The sequence below is a fragment of the Numida meleagris genome, chromosome 11 (assembly GCF_002078875.1).
Source record: "Numida meleagris isolate 19003 breed g44 Domestic line chromosome 11, NumMel1.0, whole genome shotgun sequence".
Taxonomy (NCBI): domain Eukaryota; kingdom Metazoa; phylum Chordata; class Aves; order Galliformes; family Numididae; genus Numida; species Numida meleagris.
The window spans coordinates 3,117,344-3,144,007 of record NC_034419.1 but is presented as its reverse complement, the minus strand read 5'-3'; the positions used below and the strand labels follow the sequence as shown (position 1 = coordinate 3,144,007).

Here is a 26,664-nt window from a genome sequence, read left to right as displayed (position 1 = left end):
CTTTAGACAATTTTAGCACTTAGAAGTATTACACTTAGGTATCTCTGTATGTACTAGATTCTAGTTACAAAGATCTATATGCCTAAGGTGTAATTTCATTTCTGAAAAGCTAAACAAGCTCTGTTTAAAAAATTTGAGATCCAGTATTTCGAGAGGGCCTTGAGAAAGTGTTTAAGATATGCTTTCTGACTGGTCAGGTGCACCTTACTTATCTTTCTTTTTTTACCTGTTGTATCTCATTTTCACAGACTGTCCTGGAAGGTATCTTGTGGGGAAATCAGATGAAGAGAGACACTGGATGAGTGTGGGTGGTGGGCATTGGAAAGGCATGGGATAGGAAGGCGACAGTAAAAGTAGCCTCTCCAAACTGTATCTGTTTCTGATTGTGTCTTCTTCACCACCTGGGAAGCAGTCTGGTATCTAGGAGTGTTCAGTGTCAAAAGTGGGTAAAGTAAAAAATAAAGCTGAAAATAACCCAGAGGAACTGAAAATAGATTTTTGTTTTGCAGGCAGAAATGAGAGTGGGTTTTGTGGATTATTTGAACTGGCTGATTTTCAGCTCAGTCTATTTATCTTGCACTTGAAATGTCCTCATATCTTAAGACCTGCTCAGAGCTTCAGGCTGACTTGTTTATTTCTGCTCTTGCCCTTCCCCTAAGGCAGATCAAAAAATAAATCAAACTTCCCCTAAAAACAAATTATTAAAGGCTATACAGCAATACTCTATGTTGGTACAGAAAATGATGCCAGTTTCAATGGAAGAGCAGTTCTCTCTGTGTTCTGTGGGTTTAAGCAAAACCCAGTTCTTATGAATGCTAGCATGTTAATTAGCTTTTTACTATGGTGGAGTTTAGTACTTTTTATTTAATCCTTAGTGGTTTAGTATGAAAATGTTGGAAGAAAGCTTTGCTAAGTGAGGACTGGTTGCTGATAGTTCTCTGTGAGGCACTTGACGTGTTCCTGGTAAACCTCTATAAGGTCTGAGCTAAGAAGAACTGGGCTTCCAGAGGAGAAAGTCTTTGTATTCTCTGAGGCTGCTGGCTATAAATGACTTCTCCAGGTTGTCTGCAGCAGGGGCTAGCAGTGTGTGTGTGGATAATGGACTCCATGATGCGAGGCAGAAGGCTGGGAAGAGGGAAGAATTAAAATGAAAACAGAAAAGGCCTTATCTCAGAGGTGCATGGGTTAATAGAATTGGCTATGAGGCAGCAGTAGGAAGAGTTCCATAGAGTTGCTGTCAAGGTATTCCTTAGGAAATAAAGCAAAGCTGAGTTTACATTTAAACATTCAATTTAGTTCTATGTTTAGGAGAAGATGCACTTTTACAGCTGATTAAAGACCTTGGCCTTCATCATGTATTGTGGTCTCTAAAGGACAATGTTGGCAAGTTTTGTAACTTTCAATGTTTTATTGGTTTAAAGCATTCTTAGAAGAATGAATTACCATTTATTGCTTAGCTTCCTTACGAACACTGGAAATTGCACAATGTAAGGAGTTTACAATTAGTTGTAAAGCAATGTAGTGCTTGTGCTTGTGCTGGGGTTGCGTTCATTCTGGGAATGGAAAGCCAGAGTATCCAAAAGGGAGGAAGCAGCAACCTGATTTCTTCCTCAGCAATGCACAGAAATCAGATTCAAGTCGATACTACGTAAGAGTTGTTGTACACAACATGTTAAGCAAAGTATATTCCAATTCAGCATCCTTGGGGGATAGGGGAGGTTTTGGAGACGGTATTAAATCTAAGATAAACAGCCATCTTATCTAAAAAGAGAGCTTAGAATACTCGAGATTCAGAATGACTGAAGAACTGGAGATAAAGTAGAATTTATGCATAAATACCTTCACTGTTTTTATGAAAAGTTACAACTGTTTCCAAAGCTCAGTTATTTAGCTTAAGTTAAGGTCACAGTTGGAGCAACCAGCTGCAAAACAGAGACAGATGGAAAATGACCTAGTGATTGTACGAGCATCCTTCCATATGTTTCTGATTTATAATCAGAATTTTTTAAAGCTGAAGACATTACATTTATTCTTTGCACTTCTGGAAGAGAAACAGACTCCCTGTGTCAGTTACTGTGTTTTAAATAAGTTCATCTTAAAAATAAATAAAATTAAAAACCATGCACAATTGTAATCAGAAATCAAATTATTACAAGTACACATAACTAGAGTAACGCTACTGTCTGCTATTCGCTCAACTCCCTATACTGAAGATAAGCAAAGTTCAAGAGAACGTATTTATCAACAGTTATATCCTGAATTAAAAGCCAACCTGCTCCAATTTATTAAAATTGCTTAGAATTACCTACCAGATGGAGGTGGCTTTTCTTTATAACAATATCATTGGTTTAAAGCCATTGCTATACACCTATAGAGATGCTAGGGATGAGGCTCCAGGTCTCACTGGCCTTATAGGCTTTTTAGTTTGATGTTCCTGTCATATGCTCCTTACGTTATTCACAGCATCTCCTTTATTCCTGGTACTCATGGTTGATCATCATATTTGTCTATGTTTTGTGCTCTCGTGCATTTTAATAAAGGAAAGATAGTTAATTTGTTTTTTCTCTTTTGATGTTCAATTTATGAAAGCTATGACAAGATTAAGGTATTTAATTTTCTTTTACATGGCCTGGGTTGTTAGAAGTGTAAATTTTGGACAAAACGTAAAGCATCATATGATAAATTTCTGAAGTTTTATAACTTCAGGTCTTCTATGCATTAATTGATTTATTGCTGAAAAGTTTATACACCTATAATAGTATTGGAAAATGATTATGAAATCCTTAAAATCCCTTTTGGTACATAATTTTTTAATTTAAAAAATGGTATATCCTTTTTTTCATATAGGAAATTCCTATGTTTATTGCTTGCAATGATCAAGTTGGGAAACAAAGAAGGAAATTGGTTCATGCTATAAGAGTGAAAGTGAATATGTTATAAGGAGTCAGAAAGCTTGAAATGTGAACCATCTGTTGGCTATAAAGGAGTCTCCGTCCTAATCCATCTAGTTTATTATCAGGATACTGAAGTCAGTATCTCCAAAAGTAATCTTCATAAGTATTAAAACCCAACAATTAAAAACAGAATAAGGAAAAATAAGTTCCTGCTGTTCTCAGACTAAGGGAAGGAATGTAGACAGTTGAGTTTAAACTATTGTTACTTTATTTTACTTTCTTCACTATAGCTGTATCTTGCAGTACAGACAGTGAAAAAGTCTTTTTCAGTCATGTTGTAGTTTTGGGAGCTTCGGTTTTGTAAACAAAACTTAGTTGTACCTGAATGTTTTCCAGAAATCCATGAGTTTTTCCCTATAGGCTTACATAGGTATCAAAATCTTTAATAGGTATCTGCACTGCTCTAATAAAGCCTTGCTAATTATTATGGACTGTGAGCAGTACTTAGTTTGGATTCCAAGAAAGTTCCATCCTTGTTTACATAGATAAGACTTGGAAAACACAGTTCTTCTGAATAGCTTGTCCCAGATTGAAAGTAGAATTGGAATTCCATGTTTATCAATTACTGTGTTTCTGGTCGTGTTTCTGATGGTATTTTAATTAGGATCAGGAGCACATTTTTGAAGTGAATCTTCTGATAAGGCCAAGTCGCTGTGTTTTGACTTGTATCATGGAACTCTTAGAAGTACCTGAACTTGGTTCTTTCCAGATGTGACAAACGGGAAGATGTGTGTGCTTGGGGATGCACCTGATGGGTTGTACTGCTAATGGATTTAATTAATTGCTAGGGCTAGTCTGGAATAAGTGTCCTCTCCTTCAAAAACTGAGGGTGGGTTTCATGGCCTCATCACAAGTATTTTGCTGAACAGACGCACTCTTTCCGCTTCACCTCAATTGCTAATGCAGACGCAGTGCTACAGGCCGGGTCAGGCTTTGTTTCTGTATTTACTGGCTCTCCTGTAAGTAAACTAATCGGACTGTTTGGTATTTATTTAGCTCTTAGTTTAAGAATCTCTTTCCTTTTCAAAAAGACTGTATAATAACCTGAAAATCAATAACAGAGCAAGCACCCAGCAACCATATTTTCTCAAGATCTGTTTAGTACTGTAATGGTATAATTTGACCTATGCACAACTTCACACTTATGTGACTAGGCAGCTTAGTGTGTCAGAATCAATACACTTCCATTCTCCAGGTATTTTTCTGCTCAGACCTTTGCATCTATTGCGCTTTGTCTGACAACCTGCAGTTAATCTCTTCCAAGAAATACAATTGCTTATCCAGTCTTCCCTTGAAACCATGCATGAAATTACTGCTGCAGTTTCGCTGGTGAGTCCTAGCCCACTTAACGTTGCTTGCATAGAAGTTATTCTTTACCTCTGGTGACCTTGCAGTCTCTCTTTGATCCTCTATTAATTATGCTGTATGTACAGATCATAGGTAGCTCAAGGGCCTAGAACTCTACAGTGTATTTAATGTCTAGGTGAACTCCAGAATGGCGTCTAGTACAAGAGCCAGTGTTTATGTGGTACTGTCTGTTATTACCTCTAAGCCTTGTTCTGAGTGATGGGAGTCACGTCATGATTTTTTTAGTTTTCATGTGAACTAGTGTTATCTTTTCCATCACTTTACATGTAATAATGCTGAATTTTGTTTGCTATTTTAACACCCTGGTAACCGGTCATTCTTCATTAGTACTTAGCATTTTTTGTTATTGTCTCACAGATCAGTCCAATTAATTTATTTTTTGCAAGTATATTAAATAGAATAAATCTAGGCACAGGCCTTTTGCAAAACTCCTACCAGTGGACTCCCTCCACAGCTAGAAATGACTATTTATTCTCAAGCTGTTTCTTATATTTTATTTGCCTTCATCTGTGCTGTGACCTCTTAGTCTGTGGCAGCTTGATTTTTTTTCTCAAAAATGCTTCAGAGTTCGTTGTAGACTATTTGGAGTTCTCATGTTCCATGAGAATGAATTTAATGTAATAGTTAAAATTTTAGAGCTATATTATTGGTTAGTCTTTTAAACTTCAAGAAAATTATGCAACTAATTGCTAAAAGTTTGTCTTTAGTGCAAGTTCAAAAAATAAAGCTAAGCAGAAAGTTTTTGATTTTATATTTGTGTGTATATATACATAATACACCTACTATAATTGAGTAATGCTCTTTTTAAAGTCTTCCAAAAGGTCTGTCTTAATTTTGATTTGCGTTTTGTGCATTATTCACTTAAAATCTGAAGAGATGAAGAGTTATAAAGATTTTCTACAGTTAATATACTATGTGTTTATGTTAATAAAACTATAAAATTACAGATGGTTATGTTTAAATTTGTATATATAATGTACATAAAGTTTTTGAAGAGTATTTAAATATAATGAATACATTTATATGTTCCTCTGTGAAGCCAGAGGTTCTTGAGCTTGATAAATGTTGGGTTTTTTGTTTTTTTGTTTTTAAACAAAGGAAGATACACTGTGAGAAGCTGAAGCTAGAGATGTACAAACGTGTGCCATATCTTCATGGTAACTACACACATGAAAGGGAAAAAAAAAAGGGGGAGGAGGGGATGGAGGACAGAAATAAGATTTGAGTTGATGCACATAAGGCTCCGAGTTGACAATGATATAATAAATTTTGTATGCATAAATTTTTCAAAGAATTTGTTCTTAAAGACTTGGTTATATTCATGTGCTTATGAGGACTTAATTTCAATGTATAAATACAAATGTATGATTAAGGCTTTTTAGTTTGTTAGAATATTATTTGCTGCATCAGAAACCAAAATATACTAAGAAGGGCTTCAAAACGTAACCGATGTGATAAGAAAGCTAAAACTTTTTTAGAAACTAGTACAATTTTTTTTATTTTTGTATTGCACTTTTTTAGTTTCCCTAAACTTAAATTGCAATATAAATTTGGTAGTATGATGTATGGCTTATTGCACTTGTGTTCTTCCTTGTAGTGCTGAAAAATGAAGAATTTAATTAAGCCAAAGGGTTAAGTGCTCTATATTATCTTACTCTGTATTGACTTGACTCTCTTTTTAGGCATAAGACATAATGAAAAGCTTTCCATTGCTGAGGCAATATATGCTACTTTTCTTTGGATTACTCAAAGCAACTTTTGTTCAGCTTCGAAGCAGAATGTAGCTTATTGGGATTAGTTATGCAGAAGGATAGTATACATTGTTTATAAAGCCTGGAGTGCCACTATTTGTGACTGCTGTAGGTCATGTGCAATTCTAATTAAAGCATTACATTTTTAATGCCTTCTAAAATAATATAGTCTAAAGAATAGGTAAAATTTAAGTACTAATGGTTCAGAGCTGTGTTGATGCATATCTTAAGACTTTTGATGAAAAGCTATTCATTGCCCTCATGACCAATCAACTAAAATCTTTATGAAAGACTTGTGGTAGTTGAAGCACAGGTTGATGAGTAAATATTATAAAACATCTTGGCACGACACTGCACAAGCAATATATTAAGGTGATCTGGAACTCAAAAGTTTGATTTTCCTTTTCAATTAGATGTTGAATGAATCAACATCTGTATTTGTGGAAGATGTGCAAGAACCTTGTGATCTTTTGTGGTCATGCTGTCATATGTTTGTCTCTTGTATGTCTATTTTCTACTGCTTTCTTACTACTTCCAGTAGTTGAACACGTAGCTGGATAGATTTTTGATGTTACCCACATATTCCTGTTGAGCACGGCATTCATCTGTGCTATAAACATTTGGCAAGTTGAATCACTTTAGAACATGCAAGGTCAATTTTCTACTGCTTAGGCTGCCAACCCACAAATAAGTCCATCATCAATACTGGTTATATATCATACTGCTACCAAACACTGACATGAGTATTCGTGCTGCTAGTATTGTATTTTTTCTGCATCGTTAATGGCATATTTATGTACACTAAAATTCTATCTCCACTTCATGGATTACAACTAAAAATCCCAAAATATTTAACTGTTCTAAAATAAAATGGATATGAATACTCCACAGGTACAGAAAATTTTCTCTATATACTCATTAACACTAATTACTTCACCAAAAGTGAGGATAAAAATAATTGTTTTCTGCTTCATGCTCTTCCTCAGTTTCTTGATCGTGTGTTTCATGATCATCTTCTATTTCATCATATTCTTCTGGTGTTAAAAGTCGTCGGAACACTGGTCGTCTTATTTGTGTTGACTTGTTGACGTTACTGTTTTGTTCACCATAGTAAATGGTTCTAATGTGAGGGAAGCAAAAGAAGGCATATGTGCTTATTGGAGTTGTTAGCTTATTTTGGTCCACCCGAATATAGGTTAACTGGTTGGTGTTCATTGGATCAATAGATGGACACATCAAAGTAATATTTATCGCTGTAAGAGAGAAAAATATTAATTAAAATACAGAAAATAGAGTTATATTGAAGTATTTCAGAACTGAAACTGAAATTTTGGAATTCAAAATTTCAAATATTTTTGTGATGCATCATATTAATATCCTTCCCTCAGTTTTAAATCGGTTTCGTAAATGACAATGATAACAGTTTTAGAATTTGCTAAATAAAAGATTGTTGGGTAAAAAATATACGTACGTATGGCTGCTACTACAATCTCAATTACTCTTTTATATGAAGTGAATATTTTTCAGTTCTTTTTCTGTGTGATTTTTATCAATTATTTCATCAGAATAATGTTTCAAAGTGATTTCAGCTTGGTATATGAAAAAAGTTGCAAAATATTTACAAAACATCCACTTGGAAATTATGAGAAAGCAGAAAAATAAAATCCTTTCTAGTTTACCTTTGCTCATTCTCAGCTAATGAAGGATATGTTTACTTTCCATCTTGAGGAAGATGGAATGGTTCCTTTCCTGTACTGCAAGTTAAAAGCTACATAGCGCTTACACCTGAGAGAGATGTTGTGCATGAACTTTGGGTCGGTGCCACGTTAACTGGTTAGTCCAGAACGTTAATAGCTCAATCTCATATGTCTGCAAAGAGGGATATCACAGTACTTCTTAAACATTTGGATGACTCATGGATTCTAAGCTTGGATTCTACACAGCCCGTCAGCTATAAGGTGACAGGTCTTCAAAACCAGTGACAAAATAAGTGTTTCTGGTAGTTTTGATTTAGGCTAAGTGAATAATTCTGGATGGTAAAGGAAGTAGGCTGATCCCACCCCCTCCACTCCTTACAACCAACTCCAAATTCCACTTTGACATTTTTCTGCTTTTCAAGAGTGAATAGCTGTCAACGTACTTTCAATGTCGTTGTCTTCAATATACAAATGCTGCAGACTTCTCGGAATGTAGAATACTTGTTTCAATTTGTTATGTCCAAGATTAAGTTCTACAAGGTTTGGTAGATTATTAAAGGTGTTGCGTGGAATGTTCTGCAGGTTATTGTGAGACATTCTTAGAGCAATGATTCTGGGGAGTTTGCTGAAATAGTTTTCCGGAATATAAGAAATTGAGTTATTTTCAAGAGAGAGATACATAAGTGACGATGGCAGGTTAGGAGGCATAGTCTGTAATTTGTTGTTGCATAAGTTGAGCTGCATTAATTTTTTCATGACTGAAAAGTGACTTCCTTTGAGTACTGAATCATCAAGGAAATTATTGCAAAGGTCAAGCATGGTTATGTTTGGTAATCCGTCCAGTGCGTTTCCAGGTAACTGAGAAATCTTATTGAAACCAAGGAGAAGTCTCTCCAGAGAGCTGGGGAGTGGGAATGGAAATTCATCTAATTCATTATGCTGTAAATGAAGCTGCACTAAGTTTGTCAATTTGGCAAAAACACCATGATCAATCATATTGAATTTAATTTTGTTGTAGCTCAGATTAATTTCTCTTAAAATGGTGACATTAGTGAACGGTCCTGCAGGTACAGCTTCGATGTCATTGTTTTGCAGATAGAGTTGTTGGACATGAGCAGGGATGTTTGGTATTGTTTTAAGCTTACGATGGTCACAATACATCGATAGTGGAAATTCCGGTGGACAAAAGCATTCTCTGGCACACTCAACGGGAAAAGGGAAGTGAGGAACTTCAGCTTGTGCAATTGGATTAGAATTAAAGTAATATGGATGTTGACGATCTGGCTCCTCATCATATTCGTCCCCAAAATCGTAGTCTTCATATTGGCAAAATACAGCAGTGGTCCAGAGGAGGTAAATGATGGATAGCTGGCTCAGAATCCCCATATTTAAATTTGTCCCTTTACCCTGTTGATGAGAAAGAAAATAAGGCTACCAGGTAGTCATAAGCTAAATCACATATAAATCTCTCAGTTTTAAGAAGAAGCAGTACAAAACTATAGTAAATAAGCAGAGTAATGCATTTTCTTGGAAGCACTGTCAATGCAAAAACAACTTCTAGTTTGGATCTTCCAAGAAACAGCCATAAGCATATATACTGGCCTTGAAGTAAAAGGAAGTTTTCCTATCTGAATTTTGGTTATGAAGAGCTTTCTACCTGTGCTGTCCCTGATTCAGTAGTGTCCCTTAAGTTCTGGGTGAAGTAGCAGGAAAACAATCTGTCTTCATTCCTTTCTCACATTAATGTGTTGAAGGCAAGCTGCAAAAGAACTGTGTATACAAAATCATGTGCAATCTGGGGTTATTAGACATTGTAGTTGTTCCAGTAAAATGAGTTAAGCACCAGCCTTACAGATCAATTTTGGATGGGTGCAGATGGAATTCTCGTCAAATGCATCTTCAGACTTTTGGAAGTGCATATGTAGCCTTATTAAACTCTTTGAAGATGAAAACTTATTTTAAAAAATATTAGTTACTCTCACCATGGACTTGCACAGAACTGATGTCTTGTTGTCAGCATCAAAGAACTGTGGAAGTATTGTTTGGAAGGGCCTTTGGAGATCATGTAGTCCAGCCTGCTGCTCGAAGCGTGTGGATCTCTAACAATACATTATGTCAGCCTTGATTTTTGTCTGGGTGAGTCCTGAAAAACTTCACGCCAGCATTTCCCTAAATAACCCAAGATGGTGCTGTACTGCTTTCCTTGTAAAGTAGTTTCGTAGTCTTATGGAACCACAAAGACATGCTTGTGTCTGTTGTCCTTGGTATAAACAAAAAGTTAATTTTTGTTAAAGATGAAGCATATATTCTCACCTAAAGTTGAAAAGAAATAGTGCAGCATTGTTTCTATGAATACAACAGTGAAATAAATTGAAACATTGTATTTTGTGTAAAAATAGGTAAAAATTGATACCATATTGCTGGTTGTATGTTCTGTGGTGTTTTGTGATATTTTTCTATTTTGTGCAAAACATGGCTGTCTTACTGCAACGCACTAATAGTAATTGAAATTTTAATTCCCATCATTGTGTTTGATTTCAACTATTGTGTACTCCACATCATGTAAAATCTTAACTGATAAAACAACTTTCTTTGTAGGATTCCTATGCTTCAGTAATTGTAAGTCCTTTACAGTCATGAAACAATTTACCTTCATAATATCCTTTCGAGGTGACATACTGATACTGTGAAAGACAGTTACTTGCAAACAGTTTGCCTCTCAAATTTCACATGCTCAAAGGCAGGCTAACATTTCAGAGTTCTCTGTGTGGTCAGAGGAACCCTAGTATGTGGCAGAGTTGGAGCTGTGAATCATGTCAAGCTGTACGAGTTAGACAATAGTCAAAATGCAACACTGCTGATCAAAGCACATGTATCATTGGAAATTTTGAGAAGCACTCAGTATAGCGTGGGAACCGTGATGCAGAGAAAAGCAAATAATCTCAGTTTTCTTATAATGCCCTTCATGTTTCTTAATCATAAAACTCTTTTTTTTTTAATGTTCTTAGTAGTTTATCTTATTTTACCAGGCATAATCAAAGAGTAACGAAGGAGATGAGACTTAGAAACACTAATTTCTTGTGCCTCATTTTGCTGACTGACTCCCATTGCATGACGTATTCTATGAATTTAGGGAGAAAGGAAGTCCTGAGAAAAGTAGCAACAAAACCATGGAATTGAACACGTCCTCATAATCCTCCTGCATTGCATGCATTAAATGTGCAGCAATGGCTGGTTGATATCAGATGTGGAATTGTCTAACTCAAATTTCTGACTTTGTATCATTTGTATTGGAACACTTGTATAATGAAGTTTCAATAACTCATTAAATATTTAAAAACAGGGTTGGATGGAGTCAGTTGCTCAGAACCATGCTGTGTGTAAAGCCTGGGTATCCATATCTCAACAGCATTGTCAGACATCTGAGCTAATGTGAGTAAGTAGCTGCAATATCTCCACAAAGGCGATTCTGCCACTACATGCATTGTATTAATGCACTATAAAAACAAACTTTGTGGACAGTTGCTGAGGTAGGGAAGCAATAGTGTACTTCAAGAGGAAGTGATTGCTTTTGAGATTTCAGGCAGTGTATATTGGAAGAACAGCTTTTTACCATATTTCTAACTCCAAGTCAGAGCTCCTGGTGTCTGCCCATATAAATCCTGTCACTATTGTGACTTGATTTTGTTTCCTGGAACAGATTCTGACACAATCTGTTTCTCAGCATTACTTCATGTTGTTTTGTTTTGATTCTCTCTCTTCTTGCTCCTGGTTCTGTCCGGAACTTCAGCTTTCTCTTCTGGTTCTGGCCTCTCAGCACTTCTCCTTCTCACAAAGTTTGTGATTCATCATTTTTCCATTCATACTGCGTTAGAAACCAGGAGAAATGACTCTGCTAAATTCCACATAGTTTGAGGAAAAAGTTTACTTAGACCTTTGCACAAGTGACTAGACGTGTAGACAGGGTAAAGGGAAGAACTGTCATCACTGCAGATGGAATGATGATACATAACAGGCTTTACAGAGTGGGAGGAGCTTGTATTTTGAGGGGTTTTTCTACCTTAGCTGAAGCAGAGTGTGTATTTGGTAGGATGGCTACTGTCCTTACAAACTTACAGTTCTTGTCTCTCAAGGCACTGAGGTACTAATGCTTCTTCATGAAATGTTTCTAAGAACCTAATATCTTTAAAACAAAGAATGATGTCAGCTGACGCTTGGTAATGAGGGGAGCAAATCAGATGCACACAATATGATAAACTGCATACTTACAGAGTTGATAGAAAATAGGAAATCATACACGCACGATTCTCTGCATCTGTAAAACAAACAAAGAAAAAAAAAGACAAAAAAAACTAAGAGCTTAATAACAGTATTGTGAGCAGTTTACCAACTGAAATCAAGTACTTACATAAGATGCATGAGTTAGTCCTCGCTGCAAAAACAACATAACTTGTTCTTTTTATTCCTGCTTATCAAGAAAAGTGACTCCTTGGAAGTCTGGGAAGCTCAAGTTGTAGAGGGGAGCAACTTAGTGTGCTGATGAAATCATCTGAGCAATAACCTCACACAGCTGGAGGAACAGAAGATGTCTCCAAACCATACTTTGTGGTGAGGAGCCTTGTGGGAAGGCAAAGCAAAATAATAGCCTTAGTCCCTCTTCTCATTTGCCAGCAAAAAAAAAAAAAAAAAAGAGTTGTGCCACATCATCAGCTGTTGTTGATGCAGTGTCACAAGTCTGCAAAGAGATTCATTCTTTTGTTAAAATCACTTCAAAAAAATGTATAGTACTTTCTCAGTGTTATCAGTTCACTTAAAAAGAAAAAAAAAAAACCTTGCAAGTCTAAGACTTCAAAAATATTTCAGAGGTCACTAGTTCATGTTGTGGTTTCTATTACACTCATCTCATTATCCAAGGAGTTTGTCCTCTGGAGGGAGGAGGAGGCTTGGAAACAGTAAAACAAAATAACAAAAAAAACACCAACCAAAAAACTAACCTTATAAAAACTGAGGGAAAACATGTGCTATAGAAAAGATCCTGATGAATGTCTTCAAACTTACACTTTTTTTCACTTCATAACCTGTATTTCCTATTTTTCCTGCAAAACACTTATAGTATACGATGCTTTTAGTATGTAGTGTTTTAAAATTCACAGTAAGTTTCCAGCATGTTTGTGATAGCTTGTATACAAAGAGCATGAGCTTTTGTATGAAATGGACAAGTATGACATGAGATAGGAACCAGTTTTGCGTAATGAATAGACATATATTTTCCTAGCTTTACAAGGGGATAGAAAAAGGTACCATTGTCTTATTTTGCTGGTATATAGAACTTAGGAAATATGTGCAAAAATGGAGAAAAGGGGCAAGTTTATTGTTGAAGTTGAGATGCTGTTCTGGATTAGTTGTATGATTCATCAGAAAATTCTAAGGAAGCGTTTTATACTTTTGGATTGGTAACGTTATTCCCAAACCTATTGTCAAGGAAAATTCTTCTTAGAAAAAAGAAAATAATGCGATAGTAAATTTTATTTTGGCTTTGAGCTTCCTGAAGTTGATGATCTATTTGACCTTTCCAAGATTTTTCCTGTAGCATTGTGGACTGGAACATTATTAAGGAACAAAAATAGCGTATGGTTTGAACATTTGGAATATAAGCAAATCATCAGAAGTTGTGAGCAATAGTAGTGTTGTAGGAGCTGGCAATACTGGAATGAAAATTACAGCAATCATCTATTTATATATAGAATACAGAATTGCAAAGGAGAGGTTGAAAGAGTAAAATTAAACCTAAATAGTGCCTGACAAACCGTACAGTAAGTAGTTAAATAACTATCATGATATAATTAAACCTAAGTAATAATAAACAAGCTACTGATTTTTAAGTAATTAGAATATATTCATAATTATGAGTCAGAAAAATATGCTTGAATTAGTAACACTTCACTAGCAAGTGTAATATACTGCTACAAAATTGGTTGGTTTTATATTGATTTGCTTTTTCAAGTGCTAGTCGAAGAATATAGTGCACCGTTTTGGAAGATCTACTGCATAAACAGTTTCAAATAAAATATAAGCAAAAAATAAAACTATTTTCTCTAATAATAAAATTTGACTAAATTAAAATTTAAACTTCATACCTGATATTTTTCTCTAGTTTTCAACTAATGACTTTGTCCTGAATCCTCGTAAGTTATTAGAAGACTTGAAATGTCATTATGCATTTAAAAATCCATGGTGACAGAGTAAAAGAGCCTGTCCATCTGAGAACTGTAGCAAAGCTCTTCCTTTACAGCATATATAGTTGCAGAAGATGATGCAGGCCTAGCTGTGGTATGTATTAGGACTCTTTTCCGTTTTTGTTGCATGGGCTGTCTTGGATGTAAACAAGTCTACTTTGTGATCTTGGTCAAATCTGTGTGGTTGGATCGTCTTCTGGCTTTGGTTTGGATTGTGGTAGAAATGTCCTTACAAGGAGGATAATGAGAGGATTAAATTTAACATCATACTCATAAGACATCTTGTTTCAAAGGCTATGACAAATGTTTAAACTAAATTCACCTGCATGAACTTTTTTTAATAACGTGTCTGAAGTTTTACCATCTTTATTAACTCATGCAATTAATGAGAGCTTTTAGTGTTTTCTAATATGGTTCTGAACTGAAGGCATAAGAGAGAAGATTGTTCTAATATTTAGTGATTTTAGGTTTGGTTAGCTCGTTGAATAAGCATGAACTTAAAAAGTGTCTATTTGAAATTTCAAAGTTCTTGGCAGAACAGAATAAATAGTGAATATAAGCACTGACAACGAAGTGCCATGATTCATGAATGGGATTGATCCTCATGTAAGAAGGGAAAAGTCACTGCTTTTTTTTTTTTTTTTTTGCCTCTATAGAGCATTTTACTTTACGGGCTTTGGGGTCTAGAAAAAGCCAAAAATATCTGCACATTGTTCACAGAGCCTCAAAGAAAGTCCAGTGACACTAAGCTGCATTAGCTAGTGCTGCTGAGAAGTCTCTGGAAGCATGAACTTGCTGGAACCAGAAAGTTCTTCATCCAAGCTCTAGCCTTGCTCTTGGACTTTGGAAGAAAAGCCTTAAGTTCAAAAGTCCAAAATCTTTACTTGTCAATTTGAAGGAAATCTGTGTAGATAAGAATTGAGGATGTTGACTTGTTGCTCTCAATGTCTGTACAGAAGAAAAGAGGATACATGATTGAATATAATGAGGAAATTTGAAGATTGTAATTTGGTTCCACATAAAGCCTGTGGGTTTCTGAAGAAAGAAACAACCTCAGACATGTACTATCCACATTGGGCTGCGCTTCAAAGTCCAATTGTAGGCACAGAAAGAAAATACAGATATACAACTCTTTGCATCCTTATTTCTAGGTCTTAACTCGCTATCCACAAATGCTGTCAGCAGACCACTAGCAGCCTGTGTGACTCTTGTATGTGATTTGCAAAGGCATTTCTTGTTTGTGCTTGCTGTCAACAATAGTAACAGATTGTCGGATCTGTAGTTGCGGAATCTATTTATCCTCTGCCAGAGCTGGCTGGAAAATTTGGGTACTGAAGCATAGAGCTCTCAGCAAATCAGACACTGAATTGCTCCATCTTGCAGGGCCTTCAGCCCAGCCAGAGCCTACCCAGAGTACCAGGTAATAACAGCTCTTAAAGACTTCATGCTATTCAGTGGAAAGACATCCTAGGAGCATGTCCCTGGGCAAATATGCACTTTTAAATGTTGCAGAAAAGGGGTCGTTTAATCATATAAACCACATTGCAGAGCTGAGATGATACTCAATCTACTAAAAGGAAGGGAGCTGTTCAATACGTGGGGCTGATTGCCACTGACATGACCCTTGCTGTGTGATCTCTACCTGTTTCCCCTGTTGCAGGTGGTATTACATGATGGAAGCTCTGTTGCCCTTATCTTATGCAGTCTGTTTTAAACATATTGTTCTGCTTTCTAGGAGCTACTATGAAGAAAGGGTTGAGCAAGTAAGAACAGTTCAATATTAAAAAAAAGTAGAATTGAAAAATAATTCCTAAGATTTACTAGACGGTAGATTTTGCGTGTGTTGACTTTCAATTTGTTGTGGGAAGAGCATGTGTTACTTTAGTAGGTGGATTTTGTTTTCTATAGCAGGGGCACTGAAATAGTCCTCATATAAAGTTCCTATTGCTACAATAGCAAGGAGTCAAACAATCGATGCAGATAATAAAGAGAGGTTAAAATATTAAAAATATTCCTTCCTACCCCCAGGCAGATGGACGCTTCCTCCCAAGTTGGTGTCATCTGCAGACTTTCTGAGGGTGCACTCAGTCCCCTCATCCAGGTCACCAATAAAGATATTAAGCTCTTAGGGTAGAAGTCATGTTTTCAGTTTTTTCTTATTATCTTAATAATTTATATAAATCAATCTTTTTTATTAGCTTTTATAGCTACATTTTATATATTCATACATTTTATATATTCGTTTATAGCTACAGATTTCATGCATTTTTATAAGGTACCTGAAATGTACCTGCAACCTCAGATTGTCCCCACGGTTGTACTCAGTCTGCAGATCATATGTATGTAGCTCTCAAAAACCAGCTTTTCTTCTGTAGAGTCTTTATGACAAAGATAAGGGGTAGTTTTCAAAATTATCTGCCAAGAAATTCCTGAATGATCATGCATAAGAAAATGTTTTGCACTAACAGCACTTTCCCTAATGTATATATGGTGGAAGATGCTTCCCCTTTACTCGGTTGTTTTGAGTTTGTGCAAGAACAAAGTCACTGTTTTTACAATGACTGCTGAATGTGTTTTCATGGCAGCTGGATTTTTGTGAACATTTCCAGTGCTGCCTGTCCTGCCTCGGTGAGGCAGAGGATTTTGCCAGGCAGCCTTTCAGCCATCTACAGTAGTAGGGAAATAGGCGGCAATCCTTGATCTGATTCTTTTTTTTTTCTAAAGAATAAATCTGCTTGTGTAGCACAAGAACTTGTAATGCTAGTATATGAGTATGCCATGACAGAACAGAATCTTGCATTGGCTAAAACTCAGTATATCTCGACCTGTATCCAGTTGTTTGTAGTGGTTGACAGCAAAGCTGCAGGAAAGAGTATAAGAATGTGACGAGTAACGAGTTATGTTTCTGCAGTACACTTCCTCTTCCAGCCAGAAACTGTGACTTGGAAACTTCCATAGAAACAGTGAGTATTATTACATGTTGTCATTCATCTGTGCATGTCCCTGGCATCTTCACTTATAAGGAAAAATATGATCTCTGTACTCTTCCTTCCAACCAGTTAATGCTCTGGTTTTTTTTTTTCTGGATTTTCTCTATTTAACTCTGTTTTAAGGAAGATACTTTTCCATACAGCTATATTCTACCAGACATAAAAGTACATCTGTCATTTTATTTATGGCAAGTAGTCAACCTGAAGTGTTATTCTACTTTGCCTGAATAATTTGTGAGGAACAGCCCCTTCTTGGCAGAGCTGAGGCAGTGTCTCATGGTCATTGTATCCCATCGCTCTGTGGTAGGAAGTCTTCTGTTTCTTCTATCTTTAGCCATTCTGAGATTCTTGAAAGGACTTCTGGCTACTTCTGGTGAGGACTTAAATGTGGTTCACACATTCTTACAGTCAGCTCTTTGAAAATAAACAAGTTCATTCTTTATCTGTTCCAAATGAATATTCATGGCAGCCACCATTTCATTAGGGAGGATGAGGTGATTTAGGCATTAGTTACAGATCTTCCATGGAAATCAAGTAAGTGTTCTTGTTACTGTGTTATACTTCCAACACCTCACTGTTGCCTTTCCCTATCGCTTTTCAGGAATGGATGTAATACATGAAAATATTTTTAGCCAAAATATAAATAGTCATAATGTTTTCTGTCTTAATAAATTTTAGTTGAGCTTTAGTCTGGTGATGGCATGAAGCCAGTGCTTACAGTGATTGAGAGATTAGATTGAACTTCATCAGTCTTGAGCCTATGGACTAGCTGCATTTAAAAATCTTAATATTCTATACCTCTGTAAGACAGCTGTCCAAAACTCCCGTCACACCTTTGCCAAGCACTGGGCTTACTGTTGAAACTTATCGAGCTGTATGTTGTGGGAGCAATCACAGACATGAGTTGTCTAATTGTTTAGAACTGCCAGTGGATGAACTAGTTAGTGGATTGACCCCCTTTACAATGTCTAAGTGGAAGGGCACTCTTTGGAAAGAGAGAAAAGTTACTTCTAACAGATGTATTTTCCATAATCACATATTCTCATCTTCTCAGGTTCCTGTGCACTCTGCGTTTGGGAGGGAACTGTTAGCATGAGACATATGTGTTACCCTTTCTGTTCTCAGCACAAAGCACAAGAAGCAGCAATACACATCTATAATATTCAGCTACTACTACGACAAAACATTCCTGATAGCAGGAGTAATGAAATATTTCTTTATGTATGTATGCTTCGGTGGGACATGTATATGGAAAACATCTAAATGATTTTGTTAGTGTGGTAAGATACTTTTTTTTAATATGCGTTGTTTTAATTGCTTTATCATAAATAATGATACAAGGTTTTAATAAGGAATAATGCCTTTTTTTCTCCCATCCTTTGGGTAGAAGCTGTAAGAAGAGTGCAGAATGCTAAAGACTTCTAAAATCAGGCTTGGTTTCTACTTTTCTGAAATGCTGTGATTTTGAGTTGAGATTCATTCTGAATGCACTTTAGTGAACAGGAATATTGATTGTTCCAGGAAGACATTATCATCAAGAATTGTTTTTCAGTAGAACTAAAAGCATAGTAACTACGGTACCAAATGTATTATTTCCTACAGATTTTACCTCGTCAGTGGTTTCAAGGAAAAGAGATAGTGGCCTATTAACCTCCTACTAGCTTACTCTGTTTTATGTTCTGAAAAGTTTATTGCTCTAAAGTATATGTAAATGCTCACAGTTAACCTTGATGGTTATATGGCAAATAAGGAATGTCTTGCTGTGTTTAAGAAAGTACTTTATGGACTCCGGCTGTGATAGTGGTTGATGGAGGTTGTAAGCATGTTTCCTTCTGCATGGCATCACAGTAGATTTTTATCTTCAGTTCAAAGAGTTTGCCAGTCCTACAGGCCCCTGTATAGAAACATAGTTTGTCAAGTGTTAACATAAAGCCATTCACTTTACCAGTAGAGGTAGATGTCCGCGTGCAACACAGCTCTGTAAGTATTCTAATTCTTTCATCTCAGAATTTTTGGTATTACAAGAAGATTCTGCTGGTTCTTCTTAAAGGATACTATTATGCGTTTACTGAATTTGAGGGCAGACTATTACACTGTTATACTGGCATTTACTTAATACTTCTCTGTTTCTGAATGTTGTTTATCTTTCCTTTTCCATGTTAGTTGCCTTATAAACAGAAAGAAGATCTTTGCAAAATCAAATTTGGTATTTGAGGTAATAAAAAACGTTAAAAACCATAATTTATTGGAGGTAACATCTAAATGGAATTTGTGTGTATTAACTTAAAATATAAATGAAAATTATGTTATTGGAAATTAAAAGAAAGGTGTTGTGAAATTACTCATTTCTGGCTATGAAACACTAACTTTTTTTTGGAGCAAGTAATAACATTGCATTACAGCATTTCTGCTGGAGCAGTGAGTAGACAATTGCTTATATTATTCTTGCAGACTAGTTGATTATTATACTGCTTCTTGAATCTGAGCATCTCTTGGTCAAGTTAATACATAAATGATTTTTTCTATTCTTCATGCTGAAAAGTTAGTTCTGTTACAGACCCAGGAGTTCCTTGTTTCATCCTGTAGAACAGAAAGAAGATAAGGTTTGAACAGAGCTGTATGGAAAGCTCTGTATGGCTAGCATGATGTCTGAATGTTCTTGGTGGCCCTGAGCAGAATATAAATCGAGGCAAAATAGTATATTTTATAATGGCAGGCTGCTTTCCTTTTCCACAGGGAGGAAAGAAGGGAGTTAAAATATTCTATGGAGAGTGTTTCTGGAAGGAAAATGTTTACTTTGGTCTTTATATCTAAAAAGCACTTGGAACTTGAAAATAACACGGGCTGAATGGTTAAGAGGCAAGTGCTTGCTTGTGCTGGTGACTTGCTCTCTGTCTCAGGAAATTTTATGTCCTTTGGCAACCAGTCAGTGAGAGATTTCTTTCCCTGCTTAACTGTCTTCAGAAAATGAGGGACTGTAACTATTTAACAGATTCTCCAAGTGTAACTGTGGAGAGAGCTTATTCACTGCAGCATTTCTCCCCTTGACAGAATACTTTGTAAAGGTGATGAGTAATGCATAATGAATCTGTTTTAGAGACATACTGCACAAGCTGCATAGGTGATCTGTGTATCTGCAATTAGCCTAACGCATCCTGGCGCGTTAGATGTACAGCTCGGGCATGGGGACATGATAGCAAGAATTTGCTGTGTGAAAATGTGTGGGATTCTCATTAAAACTGTATCCACAATGCTGTTCTTCCAGGAATGTCATAGTCTTGAAATTTCTCCCGAGTATGATTTTATGACAGAAAAAGAGTATGGAAAGAAAAACCTGGTTGTATGCTATTCCCAGTTCAATTGTAGCAGCATAATGGTTAAATCCAGAATTGCACTGTTGAGAAGAACTGGTCATATTTTATGTGAAAAACTGCAAGAAGCCTTTCTGCTGGCAGCGTCTTCTGTTGAGCTAAGTCTCTGATTGGCTAAGAGAAGCTTGTAGAGACATCCTCACTTCTTGTTCAAAGTATTGATTTCTTTTGGAAATCACTTAAATAGCAGAGAAGCCTTTCTGTTTATTGTGTGCTTCACGCTGCCTTCCATGTCAGGTGATCCACTGAGTATGCATATAACTTATGTGTATCTCACCAGATAATTTTAGACACTGGTATGTGATACGTGGCATCTGGAGTTTGAGTCAGATTTTCATTTACTCTAGGGCTTTTCCGCATGTTTCTTATTAGCAGCTTTGTTCTCAAACCTCTGGTCTTCCCAGAATGAAGGAAAAAAAAATATGAAACAATCTTCAGTTCTCAGCATACAAAGGGGAGGAAAAAACCCAACCTCCAAAAAACAGGATTCAGATTCTGACTTCATCATTATGCTTGCATTAAATTAAAATAAAATGGAAAATATTAATGTTTCCTTTGCCTGCTGTGGTAGATGTTAGTTTTTCTGGATCAGCAGTGCAATATTATAACCAAGAATTTTCTCATGAGACTGTAAAATAATGAGCAGCAATGGTTGGTGATGTTCTTAATATTTTCATTTGAATTTTCAACTTTTCCTTGAACTCATTGAAAACTAATGCTTATGTTACTAATTTTCTACATGTTACTAATTTTCTACTTCTTACTAATTTGTTATTTAAGAAAATATGACTAAAGTAGTTTTTGTTTGTTTGTTTTTTAATCAGAGCGATGTAGGAAAATATCCTTAAACTTTGAGGAATGGAGAGCAAACTGACATTGCTCAGACTTGTAAAGTTGAAGCTCGTTGTATTTGTTCAGCTTTATTAGGCAATTTTTAATGGAACGTTGAAGTTGCTTCAATTGATTCCACTGAGCCAATCCAACTACTTGTAGCATTTTTACTAGTAAGTATCAAAATATTAGCTGGAAACATAGGCTTTGAATGATTTAACTATCTAGGTTTAACTTAAACTTGTAAAGAAATGTCATAATGTCAGTAAATGGCCAACTACAGTTGAACAGGTATGGTCCATAGCTTAATGCTGCTAATTGCTGAGAGACAGCTGAAATTGCTTCTTAGAACATACGTAATTGCTTTTGGAAATTGTTAAATGTTTCAAGATTTTTTTAATAGTGAAGTTGTATTGGATTCCATAAACGTAACATCCTTGATTTAGCTGAAATGTCAGCGCTTTTAGTGAAGTAATATGAGTGGTTAAGGCTTGCGTGTATGCTCTGGTCTTGGGCATCTGTCTTGCTTTTGGGAAGCGCTGGTTCAGGAATTTCTGCCATTTGTTTCTCTTGCCAATGTGAAACTTTGGGAGCATTCAGTACAACTAGAATAGCCAAACTTTCACTTCTTGATTTCCTATGGAAAGGAAAATTTATCTCTTGGGTTTGCCAGTTATTTCACCCAGTAACTTTTGATGTCATTGCCAATTATAACCAAATTTAACATGGGATAAAGGCAAACATATATGCAGTTTCTAAAGCTTGTGAAAGAAGAGCTGGCTAGCAGAAAGTGCTCCAAATATGTCCTTCAGCTGAGGAAAAGAGCGTTGTAAATTCTTGTTCTCAGAGTAAGCAGCCAGATGGCAAGATGAAGCAGACATGTTGACTAAGCCCTTGGCATACTTCTAGCTCTGTCATTTGGCAGCCAAGCAGGTGGCAGCTGTGGAATGGAGCTGTAGGAGAACACGCTGAGGTACTGGAGTGAGGTGGAAACAAGCTGGAAGAACCTGTGGGTTGTAAGACTCAAGTTCATAGGAATCCAGCCTTCTGTAGCTTCCTTGTTCACACAGTCAGAGGCAGCAACACTGGGAATGAAGAAATTGTCCTTATCCTGCCAGTGCAGCCAAGATTCTGTTAGCCTGTTCTGCTGCAAGGGCACATTGCTGGCTCATATTCAGCTTGTTTTCCACCAGGTTACTGTTCTGCAAAGCTACTTTCTAGCTGGTCCAGCATTCACTTGTGCCTAGCATTATTCCTCCCCAGTGCTGAGCTTTGCAATCTCCCTCTTGAGCTTCGGGAGGCTTCTGTCAGCCCATTCCTCCTTTCTCAGCCAGTCCACATCCCTCTGGATGGCAGCACAGCCCGTAGGTGTATCAGCCACTCCTCCCAGCTCAGTGTCATCAGTGAACTTGCTAAGGGTACGCTCTGCCCCATCATCCTGATCGTTGTGAAAATGTTGAATAGGATTGGACTCAGCACTGACCCCTGGCGTTCACTGCCAAACTCTCATTTGGAGCTACAAAATTCGTAGATTTTGCTTGCATTTTTGTTCAGCTTTCGAACCTGGATATGGGAGAAGTCATGTTCTATTGCATGGAAGTTGTGATTTACATGGTATGTGCTTGCCGTAGCTAACGGTGCAAATTAGAACCATGATTTGATGACATCTTGTATTCTTTGAACTTTCAGTGTCTCTTATTAAATTTCTTGATTTTTTTTTTCCGTTATTGTTTAATTTCTATAGTATTCTTTGTGTTGGTGCATTGTAAAATAGGCTGATCCTGGGGAAAGAGGCAGGGGGAATATGCATGGAGATGAAGTCAGTTCATTCTTGGGCACTGCTTGATAGAGCAGGGCACAGAATTCAGTCTTCAAATGTACTCAAACAGTACTTCAGTACTTAAATAGACTACTCAGCTTAATCATTATTGGTGAAGCTTACTACTTTGTTACCATGCAGTATCGATCTTCGTTATTTTATCTTTAGAAATATTTTTCCTTCATTTGGTAACAGTAGGCTGCCACCCTCTGGTGAAATCTGTTAACAGCCTTCGTGTAAGGACCTGGGAGGTTTTCAGAAGAGAGAAATGCATTAGAATTAGGAAAGCCTAGATGGAATATATATATAATATTATTTAATATATATAATTTAATTAGATGAATGTATTTATTTGTAGCAGGAATATGTGTTAGAAGAAGAATCTTAGGAGAGTTTATAGCAAATCTCTCTTCTTTCCCTTTTCCATAATATTGGAAAATCGGTTTCTTGGCAGTCGTGTTTGTTGTTCTGTGGCCTTTCGACATCAGCGTGTGATGAGTAGCTGGCAATTATTCTGATCAGGTGATTGCTAAAACTGTGTAAGGTGTTTTACATTGTAACATGTATACATTGTTAGGACGTCCAGTTGGTTTTACATGAAAGTATGCCAAAGACAAAGATGCACGGTGTTTAAGTTGTTATTGCCCACAGATGCTAGCTAAAAGATGGGAAAGAAGGGGAGGGCTGCTGAACGTAAATATTTCTCATAGGTGACAAACATCCTCACAACTGATATGAGATGACAGAAGAAATTATCTCCTTTTCTCTGAAAATAAGTCTTAATGGAAGACAAGTAGAACGAGCCATTTGATACTTACGTGCTTTAATCCAAAACTGTTAATGTAATCTGTGTGGCAGATAAAATTGCTTACATTTTAAAACTAAGTGAATTTGCCTTGAAGGTGATGAAAAGGTAAGCAACTGATAAATCCTTTAGAGATTATTTAATAAACGTGAGGGTAGGATTAGTGTCTTGAAATAGCAGTACAGTTTCTTCCGTGAATATTCTGTGTATCCAAGGATGCTGACTGGCAAAGAGCAGGAAAACAAGCAGGATTTTAAGGCTTTGAAAGTATATGATCAAGGGTATGTAGTCTTCTACCTCTTACGATTTTGTGACGTTTTTGCAAACCTTCCCCATTTTATTGACTTTAATTGACCTAAAATTTGTCTTAGTGAACTAAAATTTGGTGAAACCCTTAGGAGAATATCTGTAAGGGATTACTAGGTTTATGTAGTACGAGGGATACTGCTTTCTAGGGACTGGGAACTGCTACGTACCCAGGGACTCTGCTGAACCTGTGCCCCAAGAAAATTTTCAAAGTCCAGGACCAAGGGATGTGTTCTGGAGTCTGTGTTAAGATCAGTTAACTCACCTTAGCAAAACACATTACCTCAGGAGACCTAAAAAACTCAATGGCAGTTTTCGTAAACTTGGTTTGAACAAAAGCTAGAGGGACTTTGTTTTTGCACATGCTAACTTACTCACCTGCAGGCATTTTTCATCTTTAGAAATTTTATGCAAACTGCCCTTATTAAGGCTTATTGAGAATGTGGGTAATTGCTTCCAAGGGCTCCTATGCTGCTAATTAGTTTTATTAGCAGTGGGTTGAATTTATCTATGCTGGGGTCGAGAAGTGTAAAGTAACAAAAAGAAACAATTTGCACTACACATTTGAACCTTAGTCATTCTTCAATGTCTTATTCTTTGCTGATGCAGTGTTCCTGTTGTCCGTTTCATAAGCTTGAAAATAAAGAATTGTTTGCTTTCTCAGCTATGTTTCATAAATCATGGATTGGTTTGGGTTGGGAAGGACCTTAAAGATCATCTAGCTCCAATCCCTCTGCCACTGGGACTCTTTCCACTAGAACAGGCTGCCCATCCAGCTTGACCTTTTCATTGTAACCATTAAGTTAGTGTAGAATAATGTATTCCATTACACCATCTTCAGAAGTGAACTTCTTTTTAGTGTTGTATTTCTGCTTGACCACTTTTCTTTCCTGGAAGGTCCCTGAAGTCATCTTTTTGCTCTTGATTATTCTGCTCGTGTACAAATTTTCCTGACTAATCCTTTATTCGCCTCTCCTTTTGCTAGTAAATATTACAAAAAGTGAACTTGTTGAGGAACATGAATGACTTCAAATTTCTAGCTGTTGCAAGATAAGAATAAACATTTATTTAGAATCCTGGCTTTCTTCTTGGGTACTCAATGGTTATTGACAATGCTCTGTCTCTCTGGTATGGGATGGTGAGCTGTTCATTTGTGAGCCTGTCGTTAAGAGAACATTATTATTTCCCAAAGGGTATGAATGTGCGCTTGGACTTTTACCATGAAGTAGGAAGTACTCCTTGAGAAGAAATGTATGTGTTCTTTGTGATAATGATTTACTGTAGAATAAGTGACTAATCTGTTTGGTGTGTTATTCTTTGTTGCTTTGCTGTTTCATTCTCAGTTATTATTTCTGCCCTTGCTCTTTTCAATGTTCTTCCATGCTCCATATAAATCTCATAAAGGTTCTGTAGAGAGTTAGCTGTATCCCTCTGTGGCCTTGTCTAGTTTGTTCCTGCTGGAGTTATTTAAAGTGCAGTGTATGGACAGGCTCAGACTGTGTCTTCACTGGGAAGGCAGAGCAATAAAAGCTGGTGTACCTTTCCTATATGAATTGTACATCAACAGTTCTGCTGTTCTGTGTGTTTCTGCTGAGTCTAGTAACTAATTCCCTAGTGGGGAAAAAAACTATTGAAGTATTACCTTTTTCTCTATACATACATAGCTTTGTCTTCTCACACAGGTCTGTGTTGAGAAATCAGTTCTTTGCATTCATGATGTGACAACCCTAATTAAAAAAATCTATGTTGCAAATTAGACCAACTCCTGAAGAATTGTATATTTTCGTTAACTACTATTTTCAATATCAATCACTGCCTTACTCGTGTAATTTACTAGGAAAGGGACTCCTTAGAAACCTCTTCAAAGCCAGGCACTAGATGCTTGGTGATTTGGAGGCATGGGGCTTAGTTTGATTTTGGGTGTTTGTTTTTTTTATTTTGCCTGGAAGGGCAGACAGAAATTCTGTGAAACAAAAGCTGTCTGTTCAGGAAGAGCTTCCCCTGGCCCAGTCTCCCTCCTCCTCCAGTGTGGGTTGGGGTCCTTACAGGTTTCAAGTGTGCTGGGTGAAGAAGGTGTGAAAGATCTCAGTAATTAGGCCTCTCGATCCTACAGGCTTTTACAGTCAGAGCTAATGGTGGTCACTGATTTGAAGACATTATTCTGAAACAGCAGAATATTAGATACAAAAAGATAAAGCAAATGAAAAAATAATGATGTTCAATTTGATGCTTATTGCTTAGTGTGCTCAGGGAGGTAGGAAAGGCAGAGAGTTGTGGAATTGCTTCATTTCTACGCAGTATTTTCTTCTACTGTTAGTCTGGGTCATTTCCCATAGCTGCTTCAAGTAAACTGTTGAGTTTTTGATTTTGTGAAGAGTGACAGTATTAAGTAACTTGCAAGGTGTGTAGATTTTGAAAAAGGAAGAAAACAGAAAATGTCTAGATAAGAGTAAGAAAGGTGTTTGGGTGTAATCTCTGAATGTTTTGATGTGACATAGTAATAAAGTACAAAAAAGCAAGAATTTATTTAAATTTA

The 26,664-nt window shown here is 36.5% G+C and overlaps 2 protein-coding genes across 3 annotated transcripts in view; one reads left to right on the top strand and one right to left on the bottom strand.

Moving 5' to 3' along the window:
- The window catches only part of CENPP (centromere protein P), a 124,581-nt gene that overhangs the window by 31,255 nt on the left and 66,662 nt on the right, over positions 1-26,664 (top strand). The gene's annotated exons all lie outside the window — the stretch shown is intronic.
- On the bottom strand, positions 2,854-12,417 carry OMD (osteomodulin). The gene is made up of 4 exons (XM_021409489.1): positions 12,179-12,417; positions 12,040-12,085; positions 8,214-9,177; positions 2,854-7,326 (listed from the first exon to the last, which is right to left on the bottom strand). The coding sequence occupies exons 1-4, from the start codon at positions 12,187-12,189 to the stop codon at positions 7,007-7,009; spliced, it is 1,341 nt and encodes a 446-aa protein (XP_021265164.1). The 5' UTR covers positions 12,190-12,417; the 3' UTR covers positions 2,854-7,006.